The sequence below is a fragment of the Drosophila mojavensis genome, unplaced genomic scaffold (genome assembly GCF_018153725.1).
Source record: "Drosophila mojavensis isolate 15081-1352.22 unplaced genomic scaffold, ASM1815372v1 contig_16, whole genome shotgun sequence".
NCBI classification, from domain to species: domain Eukaryota; kingdom Metazoa; phylum Arthropoda; class Insecta; order Diptera; family Drosophilidae; genus Drosophila; species Drosophila mojavensis.
The window spans coordinates 8,483,071-8,497,346 of NW_025318693.1; the positions used below are offsets into that span (position 1 = coordinate 8,483,071).

Consider the following 14,276-nt stretch of genomic DNA (forward strand, 5'->3'; position numbering starts at 1 on the left):
GTGGTTGCTGCAACAGCGACTGCGCAGCGAGAGCGCCCGCTTGCCACGAACTGGTAGGAGTACGAGGTGCCCAAGCGAGGGGGGAAGGGGCTGGGCCGCAGCCCTTTTGTTGCCAGGCGTGTTTGAATGCTTTATGCGCACATTTGATCTTGGAGTTTGAGTTGAGTGGCTCGCTGACTCGGTGGCTCGGTGGAGCGACTCTGCTACGATTGAGGTTTATTTATGGCCCACGGCTTTTGGCTAACATTTTTACCACCACGACGCGTTCGTTTTTTTTTTTTTTTTTTGGTCTCTCTGGGTTGGCAACTCCCTTATCAAGCCATTACTTTTTGGGGCAGGCGAGTGGCGTTGGCATAGATAATGGCCAAAACGGAGAGCCGTGCTCAAATAACTCGAGAAATTTCAACGTATAGATACGTATAGATGTGTGTGTGTGTATGTATATATGTCTATAACTGAAAATCGTAGAATGGGATACAATAGACACACATATAAGAGTATTCCAGTTAGAGCATACAAAGAAATCAGGAATTCCTATGATAAGTATAATATGTTGTGATTTTATATATGCAAACGACGAGAGCCTGAGAAATACGATATATGGCTACACTCATGGATCTCCACCTCTATGGATCTCCACATTGAGATCACTTCTCACATATGTACATAAATATATAAAGCTATATGCATCTCATTAGCTTCTGTATAATTACTTTACCATACTATAATTAAATAATAATTTTCATACTAGAGTGAAAAATATAAAATACAAATGCTGTCAATTTGTCAGAAAACCCCATAAATACAATAAAAAATTAAACATACGTAAATTAAAAAAAAAAATTAACTTGTAATTTAAATAATTTTAAGTATAAATATTTTGTTTACAGAACATTTTTACCTTAATAAATTATATACATTTTTTGATATTTTTTATTTTATATATAATATAATTATTGGCTCTTTAATAATAATACTTAAAAAAAAAGATATGTATTTTATATTTTTAACAAGTTTATATACTAATGTCTAAATTTCTATTTAAAGATATGTATGTACTTTTTTCTTTTTTTTTTTTTTTTTTTTGTATATATTATATATAATTTTGTTATATTTTTCTTCTAGCATTCGAAGCAGAAGTAAGGTCCAATTACTAAATTTTGCAAATTAAATTATTTTTTGACAAGAAATATTATTATTGTTTATTGTTTTCATTATTAATCTGTATGATATAGTATAGTATATCGATTTCCTGTAAAGCTGTACATCATGAAACTCCATGGAATATATGTATGTATACATATGTATATATGTGTCTGTATAAAAGTGATATAACAACAACAAAAATAATTAGAGCTCTTGCACACTCCTCAACTCATTTCTTGTCCATGAAAAGCGCGCCGAACAAGTGATAAAATTGATTAAATTTCGATTCGTACATAGAAAACATTGTGATAAAGCCCGAAGCAGAGAACACGTTTTTGGCATTACATAAGCAGGCTGAAAGCGTGGCAGACTGACAGAGAGGCAGGCGAGCGGACAGAGACAGGATTATGGGTCGAAAACAGGAAAGCAGACAAAACAAAAACCGGAAGAACAGGAAAAAGTGGGCGAAATGTCAAAAACTGGACAGCAGAGCGAAGAGTAACAAAAAAGAAGCAGAATCAGCAGCAGCAAAAGAAGAAGAGACCAATAACAGCAGCAGGCGGCTAAGGTAGCGGCGGCGGCCTGTTCTATGCTGCTGCCCACTCGAAAAAAATAACCAGCATTATACAGCGCGCACCTCATCCTTCGCCTTCTTCATTGTCGCAGCCAACAGCCGCCAGCAGTATCGTGCAGTCAGTCCTTGGGTATTGCGAAAAAGAGCCATAGAAATGGCGATAAAACAGAAAATGTGCAAAACCAACACGAATGCAAAAGGCAATAGAGAGTGCAAGTAGGCAAGTGAGTTGCCTGTGTGCGTGTGTGTGTGCAAGTGAGCATGTTGTTGGTAGTGAGAGTATATATATGGATACATACAATCATATGCTTGCATATATACACACATATAAACGAAGTGTTAAACGAACGCAACACGAAGTTGCTTTCAAGGTCTGGAGCGCAGGCAGCAGACAGCAGGTTCTGGAAGGCAGCGACGCCAACGCAGCGTCAGCCGTCGCATTCCATTCCCGCTGCAATTGCACGAAGTTGCCCTTGGACTTGCACTTGAAAACCGAGTGACAGCAGCAACTGCGCGGCTGCTGCTGACGTCGACGTCGACATTATGTTGGAGTTGTGTTGCATGCTCGGCACGGCCGGCTCCTAATGCGCGCGCATGCCTCAAACCCAACTGCAGCTGCGGTTGTCGCTGTCGCTGCTGCAATCGCTGTCGTTGCTGCAGTCGCTATCGCTGCTGCTGCCGCAGTCGCAGTCACTGTGAACGCCATCAAACCAAACGCTTCGTTCGTTTTGCAGCAAATTTCGTTTTCATACAGCAAATTTCAATTTTATGTTATAAAATCGCACGCACACAGCTGCAGCCATATGATAATGCAGCTGTGTGTGTGTGTGTGCATGCATAATGCACATGTTTTTCTGTGCTTATGTGCATGTGCCTGTATATGTATGCATTTTTGGCTTTTGCCATACTTCCTTTACGCCGTTTGCCAATTTTTTTGTTGCTGCTGTGTTCACTCGTCTCTCTTTACCACTGCCGCCAAAATAATGTTGAAGGTCAGCGTGTTAGTGTAAATTCAGTTTTAAAATATGTACACACATATCTACATATACATATGTAATATGTAAATGCGTATGTGTGTTTGTGTGCTTGTATGCTTGTGCAAAAGCCACCCACACGCATTTGCTTTGAGTTGGTCCCACTGCAAGCGCTAAGCATCATTGTGATGAATTTTATGACACTTTGGCTCTGCGTGTATAACAGTTATTGGAGAACCGATTTCGTTTGCTGCTGAGATGGCAATAGAGCCTATAAGTTTCCTATGACTTATGAAAAGTGTTATACATATTTATACATCTACATATATGTATTTATATTTATGTATGTATGTACATTTGGCTCGCTTTCAGGTACAGTTTGAACCAGTACGATTCAAGCTAATTGCCTGAGCCACAATTGAAGTTATCGTTAATCGATTTGTTCAGTGTACTCCCTACGACACATTCTAACATGCTAATTTTTCTCAGTGTTCAAATATATATTTTATTTATTTCTATATACTCTTTCGTAGCTCAGCTAATTAAATTCCTTGAACTTAATTAATATATTATCTGAACGAATAAAATAGTGAAAACAATTAGCTTAACTTTTAATTGTAAAGTCATAAATATAAAATAAAGAATTTACCGTTTTGTTGAAAAACTAATGGAGAAAAGTTTTCTCAACTTTTCCATACTGCAAAAACATAATGTTTTCTGGTGGGAATTATTGCATTACGCTAAAAAGGTATAAATAATGATAAATCAAGGAGCTTACTTTAGTTGCGGATAATTGTGAACTGCGAATATTGTGAATAGAGCGATTTAGCTCGAACAATGATTTTCAAATATATCAGGAAACCAGATGGGGAAAATCTGCTTATAGCCCGTGAGGCCTACAAATACGTCGATGATATTATGGTCTTCTTGGGCTGGGGTTCGACCGAGGGGCGTGGCAAGATAAATCGACGAATATATAGACTGTATACGGTTTTGGTCGTCATCTTCAGTCTATATCTTCCCTTTCTATTCGCTCAGTCGCTCATGTTGACCATAGATATCTCCCATGCCGATACTCTATTCACCACGCTCGAGGTGTTCTTCAACGGCCCCGCCTATACGATCAAGTCGGCCATAATGCTCCGCAATAGATGGCGTGTGGACAAGGCCAAGGATATGTTGGACGTGATGAGCGAGCGATTGGTGACATACGAAGAGCGAGTGAGAGTTCATCGATTGGCCGTCACCTGCAATTACATAACACTTCTATATCGGTTTGTATACACAATACCAACGACACTGAATCTAGTCTATAGCGTCCACTACGGATATCCGCCTCTAAATTTGTATAACCCATTTGTGGACTGGCATAAGGATACGCGCAGCCTGTGGTTCGCAGCACTTTACGAATATTTCCTACAGATCTTTGCGGTCCATGCCTTCATGGCATCGGATTCTATGCCTCTGATATTCGGGCTGACTGTTCGATCCTATACACAATGGCTGACAGAGCGGGTAGAAAGATTGCGCATTAATCCCAAAAGAAATGAGGATGAGAACTACCAGGAACTTGTTCAATGCATCAAGGATCATCAGCTTATTGTGGAGTGAGTGAAAAGGAATATAAATATATCTAAGTCGTATATGGGAGGGATTTATAATTGACTATTATTGAATTGAATATTACAATTTATTATATTCGTATACTCGTGATAAATTACAATTTTTGATCTTCTATCTTCCATTTTCCATCTTCAATCATTTTCTATCTCAATAAATCCTCTTTTTTTTTTTAAATTCAACTTTCAAGCTCAATTCTTCTATCATCAATCTTCTATTATTAATTTTCAATCTTTCATTAGAATCAATCAATCTATAATCTTGAATATGCCATCTTCCATCTTTCATCTTCAATCTACAATCATCAAACTTCAGACTTCCATCTTCAATATTCAATCTTCAATCTCAAATCCTCAATTTTCCATTCTTAATCTTCAATCTTTCAATAGGTACAGCGAGAACATGCGACCTCTGATCTCTATTGCCTTGTTTGTTCAGTATACCACAGCATCCTTGGTGATGGCTTCATCACTCGTTCATTTGGTGACTTTTGCGGATATGGTCTCGGGCGTTACAACCACCATTTATATGATCTCCTGTATGTTTCAAACATTTCCAATTTCGTACATCTGCGAGCAGATAGTTGAAGACTGTGAATTACTATCGCGGGCTATATTTCATTCGAATTGGATCGGTGCGCCTACCGCCTACACTTCGGCCCTTAAGTATTTCATTCACAGGACCCAGCAACCAATCCAATTTATAGCCGGCGGCGTATTCCTCATATGCCTGAACGTAAATATTCAAGTAAGTTGATATGTTTCATGGTATTTGTTTGGAATTACATATATTGTTTTCTCTCTCCCTCTCTCCTTTTTTAAGGTGGCCAAATTTGCATTTTCTTTGACCACATTTGTTCAACAGATGAGCGTATTTGAAAACTTTGATCGTTAAATTACCGGAAGAGCCGTTTGTTAGAAGTCATATTTAAAAAAATAAATATTCTTGACTTATAAATGAGATAGAAAATGCACTACAAAATAGATGCACTACAGAATAGATTATAGAATCATACACTTTGTTCAATAAATATAGAATTTGAAAATTAAAATAGTATACTTTTTTTTTTTTTTTTTTTTTTTTTTTTAATAATATATGCACATATACATATAAATTTGATTGGTTTATGGTAAAGCTGATATTATTTCACATTCGATTCTGACTGTGAGAATTTTGCCAGATTCTGTTTTGGAATTATATTGGATTTCTTCAATTGGTGATACGTCCATTCAGAAAAAAATAACTGTAACTTTTTTTCTCAGCCATAGATTAAATATTCTCTCAATGACTTGCACAAAATAAAAAGTCGCAAGAACTTTCTATATAATTATGAAGAAAAATTATTTGTTTGCCATCTGGAAACTTGAATACACTTTACACTTATGTTGATTTTATAAAGAGATACGAGTATATCAGTTTCGAAATTGAATGAGAATAATACTTTAAAATTAGTGATATATAATTTCATACATAAATTTAAGATTCATATTTTTTTGGATTAATTACATCATTATCATTGACTCATACCCTTTCATGAACTAGCTATGTAGTAAAAGATTTTGAGTGAAATAAATTTATTTAAAAGTTCTCAAAAATATCAACAGAAATTATACCACAGAAAACCGAAGAGCTTATATGCTTATAGTGTATAAGTATTTGCGTATCATCAAATTTTTTTTTTTTAATTTAAAGCAAAAATCCAGAATATTTAATTTTTCCATAGACCTATATATAAAGCAATTTCCAGTTAGATTCCGTCAGTTAACTTAAGCTTCGAGTGTTGTGAGAAGATTTGTGGAAAAATGAAATTTAAATATCTTCGAGAAGCTGAAGGGGAGAATCTGTTTCATTCGCGCCACGCCTATAAATATCTGGACTATATGTTGAGAAATTTGGGCTGGGGCTCGACCGCGTCATATAGCTATATGAAAAAGCAACTCTATAGAGTTTGGACTGGTTTGGTCGTGGCTTTTACTCTATATGTTCCGGTCCTATTCGTACAGTCTCTGATGTGGACCATAGATATCTCCCATGCCGATACTCTATTCACCTCTCTGGAAGTGTTTTTCAATGCACCCGCCTATACGATCAAGTCGACAATAATGCTCCTGAATCGATGGCGTGTGGATAAGGCCAAGGATCTGTTGGACGTGATGAGCGAGCGTTGCGTCACATATGAGGAAAGAGTCGAAGTTCACAAATTGGCGACTCGCTGCAATTATATTATATTTGTATATCATGTGATATATTTTATACCGACTTCTCTGAACTTGGCCTATGCCATCTCCACGGGAATACCGCCATTGAACTTATATAATCCCTTTGTGGACTGGCGTGACGGTACTCGCAGCTTATGGATCGCCTCGATTTTGGAGTATTTTCTACAGGTATTTGCCATCTATGCCACCTTGGCACTCGATGCTACGCCTTTGATATTCGGATTGACTGTAAGGGCCTATATCAAGTGGCTCCATGTAAGGGTCGAACGATTGCGAATGCAGACTGATATGACTGAAGATGAGAACTACGAGGAACTAGTGCTATGCATCAAGGATCATAAACTTATTTTAGAGTAAGTATATCTATATATCTCTATATATCTATATATTTAACTCTCTTCAGCTACTGTGAGAACATGCATCCTCTGATCTCTCGCACAATGTTTGTTCAGTATGCGACTGTATCCTTGGTGCTGGCTTCGACTCTGATTCATTTGGTTTCATTTGCTGACCTGATATCGGGCATTACGACGGCTATATATATGACGGCTAGCTTGTTTCAAACTTTCCCATTCTCGTATACGTGCGATCTGATTGTTGAGGACTGTGAAAATTTAGCCTTGGCCATATTTCATTCGCACTGGATGGGCTCCAGTCGACCCTATAAATCGGCTCTGGTATATTTCATACATAAGGTACAACAGCCGATTATCTTTCTTGGCGGCGGGGTCTTTCCCATATGCCTGAACATAAATATTCAGGTGAGATATTATTAGGTTGACATTTTTTAAATAAAAAATTAAGTTTTACGATCCTTTTATAGGTAGCGAAATTTGCATTTTCGCTGATGACTTTTGTACAACAAATGAGCATATTCGAAAACTTTGAGAAGTAATCAGAGCAATATATGTTTTAATTGAATTAGTTTTGGATGAATTATATACATTCTTTCTCACATAATTAACACCAATTCATTGTAATTTTATATTTAATGCACCTCCGACACTTTTTGATAAAAGCTAAAATAAATAAAATGGTTTACTAATAAAATATTTCATATTTTAAATGATGGGTTCTATGACTACGATGAATCATTTTCTTGGATATATGCTAGAGATCTATAAATCTAAAATATCTGTAGATTAGGTATATATATATATATAGAGGGCGTATACACTTTCTAAAACTTATTAGCCTAACCAAATGTGTATACCAATTTTTATTTTAGTTTTAGCAATTTATTTTATCTTTTCACAAATACCCAAATATTACTCGAATTTTTCAATATGTTTAAGATACATGAAAAAATATTTTTATCTCAAAATTTTTGTATTTTTATTCGTATCAATCTATGTATCTCGCATCTATTTATCTTTGAGTTCCGTACGTATCTATGTTAATGCCCTAACCTTCTATTTTCCCAGCAAACCATTTAGAAATTTTTATTACTACCAGGGTTTTTACCTTCATTTTCTTTAGCCACTCCACGTCTGTGTAGGTCTACCTGAATGTTCAGCCATATTACAGTTGATTCCACATTTGTGTGGGCGGAGTTAGCTAGGTGTAGGCACTGAAGGAAACATTTTACTATACTTAGACGAGAATACATGTACATGCATATACATATATACATGCACTACACTTTGTTGCCCTACTACGCTTATTACAGTTAGTATTTGTATAGATGTACCCATATACATACACATACCTACATATGTATATGTATACATATATAAATGTATTTACTCTCTCATCTGTAGAAAAAATAACCCCGAAACAAGTGAGCCGAAAAGTGCGTGCGCCTCAAAATATTCGTCTCCTTGTCCTTGTCCTTGCCCCTGCTAATGCTCTCTCTCTCTCTCTCGCCCTCCCTCTCCCACTTACTCATTCTCCTCACTCTCTGTCTTTCTCTCGCGCGCTTACTCTCTCGCTTTCGTTACGTGCTAACACAAAGGACAAATGAAATTTTAGCTCTGTTGCGCTATCTCGCTCACTTTCACTTTCTGCTTTCACACACACACACACATACATAAATAGAAAATGAGATATGCTATACAAATACACATGTAAATACAATACCCAGTATATACAATACTTACATATGCCTTCATACCTATTTTTGTGGGTTGGTAATCTAAGCAAATAAACTCTGTTCTAGAGTTAAATCTATATACATATATCTACATATATAACTAAACTTTCGGGGATAGGATTCTATCTTGCAGAGTTTTATCTCTATGCTAAATATGTATTCAGGCTATCTTTTTACTTTAACAGAGGCTGGAATTTTGTTTTTTAATTTTTGTACTATATTTGATAGGGTTTCCTTCATAATAACAAAAAATATTGACACAAAAATATATTTTCAAATTTGAAAAATATTTTTCTACAATACTCTTAAAGAAACATTGCTATAATACCAGCATTAGCTTTAAGAAAAAACATTATAGTATATGCTCGGTATGCCAGCTATATAATCTATATATAATTTATGTATATATATGTACATATACATTCTATATGCTAAAGATTTTATATGCCATACTCAACAATCCGGGAGAACTGCAAATAGTTGAAATGTTGGTTTTTGGGCCATTTTCAATTGCAAATGCTGACTTCATTTCGTTTACATATGTAAGAGAGAGAAAGTGAGAAAGGGAGAGGGGGAAGGAGGGAGAGAGACAGATACTCCAAATTAATAAGAGGAGGGCGCCACACCCCACATTAACGCCCACGCCCAAGAGCCATGGCAAACCAAAAAATGAAACGAAAACACAAAGTGGAAAACAAAATGGAGTTTGAGTTATTTTTGGCAAACGAAATAACGGCACCCTTCGCGCACAGCTGGGCTCATAAAGAGCGCGTCTATATATATATATATATACTATATATACCAGATATACTATATGCATATATATACATTTGTGGCGTTATGTACTCGACTGTGGACAGTGGTTGTCATGCCAGCATGAAAAATTTCAAACCCTATTTTGGGTTTCAAAGCCGCTTCCGATTGGATAAATGCGGGAGTATGGGTAATTACAAATAATACCCAGCCACACGCATACAAATAAATATACATACACATATATACATATCTATATATATACAGGGTATATGGGGATCTGTGCATCTGCTGTGTACCACTGACACACCCTCGATAGCCACAGCTGAGAGCGGTAGGGGTCGAAGGGGTATGGGTGTTACGGCCGCTACCACCGCGAACTTAATGCGAACTTGATTTTTGCATGCATCAATTTTAAAGTGAGAGTACAGTGAAATCCATAAAAGTTGAAGAAGAAGAACTACTAAAACACATCACGCACCAGAGTTGCTACAGATGTGCGGAGTATGATACGATTTGGGATGAGAACGAATCTTTCACATAGAAAATCTCTTTAGTTTTTGATTTTTATATATTTAAATAAATTGAGTTAAAATTTTGTATATCAATTAAACTACGATAGTACAAGAAATTCAGTTTTTCATACAGAGAATGAGACTTAATATACATTTCAGGCAAAATTGGAGATATTGGATTAGAAATTAGATATTGTGGTACAAAATTTAAGATATACAAAAAATGGAAATGTTGATATAATATATAGATAGATAGAGATAGATATATGTTATTAAATTATTTATTACATATTTTTATGATAAATTGGGAATATTGGAAAAATCAAAGAAGTTATAACGTTATGTATAAGTAATTCAAAAAACACATTAATTTTTGGTAAACATATTAAAATATTATTTTTGGAGAATTCCTTAAGTTTCACCATATATATATATATATATATATATATATTCTCACCATACTTAAATATTATTTATTTCACAGTCATTCCATATGCAAATTCCTTTAGTTATGAATGAATGATACATCGAATGTATCTTGTTGAAGGATTAACTTGAATGCGATTCGTAGGTTCTCTCTCCAAAATCTTTTACTTTTGGTGCAAGAAAAAACAATTGTTAATGCTCAAGTAAATTCAAGTCTCTTTAGCTGTGCGTTCGCCGAGCTTTCACTGTACTCGCAGGTTTGTTTGCGTCTTAGCCGCAAAGTTTCCTTCGGCACCAAATATCGACACGCTTTCTCACACGCAAAACAGGAAGTCTTGGTCTTGGTAGCCTTCATGCTGGGTGTCAAAAGGCGATGTTTAGACCGACATTTATTTATGGAGACCCAGACCATGCCCATGCCCATGTCCAGGGGCTACGTCTTCTGCAGCCTTTAGTTGTCATTAATTATGAAAATTAAAGTTGATGCGTGTCGTCGTCGTCGACGTCTACGTCGCGACGTCGCCAAAGCTAAAGCTGAAGCTGAAGCTGAATTATGGTCCCAGCCGCAGGGCTGCAAAATTCTTGCTGCACTGCGATCCCCCAGTTTCATTTTACTGGTCATTAAAATTAGGTCAGCGCAGAGGCGCACACAATAAAATAATAAGCAAAGAAAATAATAATAAAGGAGAAAAGAAGAAAAGAAAAGAACTCAAGAAGCAAAGCAACGCAAACTAGTCCAATTTCAACTTCCTCCGTTGACGCCTGGTTCTTTGTTCTCTTTTCTGTGTGTATATCTTTCCCTCTCTCTCCCACTTGATTATTCTTTACGCCTCGATCCTTGCAGCTAGAATACCAAACAAGCACATGCACACATACACATGTTGCACATGTTTACTCACCCATTCACACTGTCGAACTTATTACGCAATGGCTGCGATCTGCCTACCTGACTTAATTATTATATCAGAGCAGCTACCCCTCGCGACGCTCCGCACACACTCGCATTCAAGCTCACACACACATGCAGGTAGACAGGCAGGCAGGCACAAAAGGTGGCCCAAAAACTACGCAGTTTTTGACTTTGTCAGTTGGACGCGACCAAGGCCTTGACTTTATGCCAAATCCTTCGTTAACGAATCCTATAAGAAACACAAACACACACGCAAACAAGTATATCCGCATTAATGTGTGCCTGTATGTATTTTTGTTTTCGTTTGATCTACTTTTTACATACATACATATGTATGTAAGTATGCATGTATGGACATTTTGCAAGACACGTGCGAGCAGCACAGCTGCAAGCCTATCGAGTTTTGGATCATTATGTTATCGATATATTTAAATTCATTCACATTAACATATGTTCATAAATAAATACATATGTATGTATATATACAATTTATAAATCATTTAAATTATAGTTTTCACTTTCCAGCAGATGATGGGATGTACATATGTACATACGTATACATACCGCAGTATATGCGCCTGTGACGTTAGAGTATCGATAATTCATAAAAGTTGCATATGTACATATGGTATTAAATACATATATACATACACTAAGCCTCTATTAGAGACTCTTTAATACATCGCCTGAAATATGTACATATGTATGTTCATACATATTAACAGTGACATAAACAAGCAAATTAGCATGCACATGCACAGATAGACACACTTGCATACATACAAATGTAAGTACATACATATACTTACATATTTACATATATACATACCGATGTATGACTGTGTATAACGACTAGAAGTACACAAATACGTACATATGTACATGTGTATGTATGTACATACATATGTATAAAGCTCATCCTACACGTGCCCTTATTTTGGGGTTTGCCTTTGTTATTTGTTTTCGTCCTTTTCGCAACACGCTTTGCTTTTCGATTTTAATACAGGACTCTAAAAGGGAAGCAGCACAATTCAAACGTAAATAACCAAGCAACACATACACAGAAATATATCTATATGCACAAATAGTGTATATGTATACACACATACATTCATACACACAAGTAGAAGAGCAGTCGATGATGCGAAGAGCGCAACAGAGAACAGCGACGATACTGACACCAACAGCGAAAAAGCATCGGAGCGGTATAATAAATTATGGAATACCCTACATTATTGAAGTACACGAATTCAAATGTCTATGCTCATACATTTTATTTATGTAAATCAAATGAAATTTAATCCACAATAATATGGCTTGTTATATTTTAGCGAGTTTTGTTATTCACATGCACCAAGAAAAATATTTTCAGCATGTTAAGAGAAGTGCATACGCATTGCAGCGTGCCAAATGGCTCGACTTGGCTCGTATGTTTCCATTTTGCTTTTGCTGTTTTATGCCTTCTTCAGCTTGCTTTTTTAATGCCTCTTTTATTTTTGTTCGTGTGCCATTGTGTTAAGTTGCCTATGTATTTGTGCTTATATGCGCTAATATTGTAAATGCACATGTGTGTGCGTGTGTTTTTCGGGATTATATACCAAATTGAGGCACAGTCAGCAGTAGACGGCCTGCAAGGGCTCCCATTCCAGTCAAAACCGAAACAAAGTAGATTCTATGGGAAGATGTACGCACATACTCATACGTATATACATACATATATACATATCTATTTGTATGTGTGCACATTTGATAGTCAATTAGGAAACAGGTAAGACACATATTTTGGCACAGGTATCAATACATATTGCGAATTGTACACATCTAGTTGACATGCGAGTATATGTATCTAAATGTATAATTAGACTGTATCTAAGAATAAGAAACTTTATGGAATATTCCGATCAGCTGCCAGAACGTTCTTGGTAAATTTTTAAACGCAAATCAACTCGACAACCCTGCTCAACGCAGTCTGTTGTTTGTTTTGCCGGCTTTTTTGCGTCACACACACATACACGACCATAAACACGACCAAGCACACACTAGCTTCATACATGTTGCGCCTGGTGCGCTGTCGAGCATTTTACTGACTTTGCGCAGCGCAGTACAACATGTTGTAGGGGAAACGAGCTGCGTTTGCGTCATGTTCGAGCCGCATTGAAAGTGAATTTGAATAGAACTTTTCGTTAATACCTCTTGCTGTCTCCCTTGCTCGTTTACTCAAGTGCCGCAAGCTCCACCAACCAACCCCATGGAAAATACATTGCCAAAAAACCACCCCGCCCGACTTCTCGATTTTTAGCGCCAAAACTTGTACGAAATTTTCCTCAAATGAAAAACAAGCATTTTCCGAAGCGAGGTGGCGACGTCTATTTCGGTGGTGGTGGAAAGTGAAACCAGCCAACCAAACCACCCTAACACCCACTCACCCCTAAGCAATAACAACAGCCGCAAAAAAATAAAACTTGCAACTGCGCTGCCAGCGTCGTGGTTGGACCAAACGCTGCCGAGCTATGCAGCGGCTGTGCAGTTCGACGGACAACATCGAGCTGCTCGACCCATCCACCCACCAACAACAACAAGAGCAACAGAGGCAGAGGCAGCGGCTGCGGCTGCGGCAGAGGCACGGCAGCAACAGCAGCAGCGAGAATACGTGTGCGTATGTGTTGCGTCTGCCGGTCGGCTGTGCGATTGTGTATGTGCATGTGTGTGTGTGTGTGTGCTTCGAATTTCAGTTTCAGTTTGTTGTTCGTTCGCTGACGGTTCGGCTGCTCGTGTGTACCGTTCGTTTCATTTAGTTGGATTTTCGCTTTTGATCTGGTTGGTTGTGTTTATCGCAGCGCTCTCCGTTCGCCGCACTTGATCTAAAAATTGGAAGTGGGCAAAGCGAAACAATGCAAAATCAGCGAAGAACATAATAAAAAAAAATAAAATAAATAAACGGCATCGAATACGTTTTGTATACATATATATATTTTCCTACTCAATATATAATATGCAAAAAAGACAGTGTGTGGTGTAATAATAAAAAAAAACTAAACCGGCGCCGC

At 37.1% G+C, this 14,276-nt stretch overlaps 2 protein-coding genes across 4 annotated transcripts; both read left to right on the forward strand.

The window, feature by feature from the left end:
• Window positions 1–1,246: 1,246 nt before the first annotated feature.
• Window positions 1,247–5,347, forward strand: LOC26528431 (odorant receptor 85a). 3 transcript variants are annotated; one of them, XM_044007432.1, is made up of 4 exons: window positions 3,751–3,968; window positions 4,117–4,301; window positions 4,704–5,061; window positions 5,137–5,346. In XM_044007432.1, exons 1-4 carry the CDS (start codon window positions 3,846–3,848, stop codon window positions 5,206–5,208), a joined length of 738 nt encoding a protein of 245 aa, XP_043863367.1. In that variant the 5' UTR covers window positions 3,751–3,845; the 3' UTR covers window positions 5,209–5,346. The 3 variants fall into 3 exon arrangements, with proteins under 3 accessions (XP_043863366.1, XP_015022168.1, XP_043863367.1); XM_044007431.1 differs by lacking the exon at window positions 4,117–4,301 and having other exon boundaries at window positions 1,247–3,968; window positions 5,137–5,347; XM_015166682.3 differs by having other exon boundaries at window positions 1,255–4,301; window positions 5,137–5,345.
• Window positions 5,348–5,458: 111 nt separating this feature from the next.
• On the forward strand, window positions 5,459–7,546 carry LOC6572987 (odorant receptor 42b). Its single transcript, XM_015166681.3, has 3 exons — window positions 5,459–6,886; window positions 6,937–7,294; window positions 7,357–7,546. Exons 1-3 carry the CDS (start codon window positions 6,117–6,119, stop codon window positions 7,426–7,428), a joined length of 1,200 nt encoding a protein of 399 aa, XP_015022167.2. The 5' UTR covers window positions 5,459–6,116; the 3' UTR covers window positions 7,429–7,546.
• The last annotated feature ends 6,730 nt before the right edge of the window (window positions 7,547–14,276 follow it).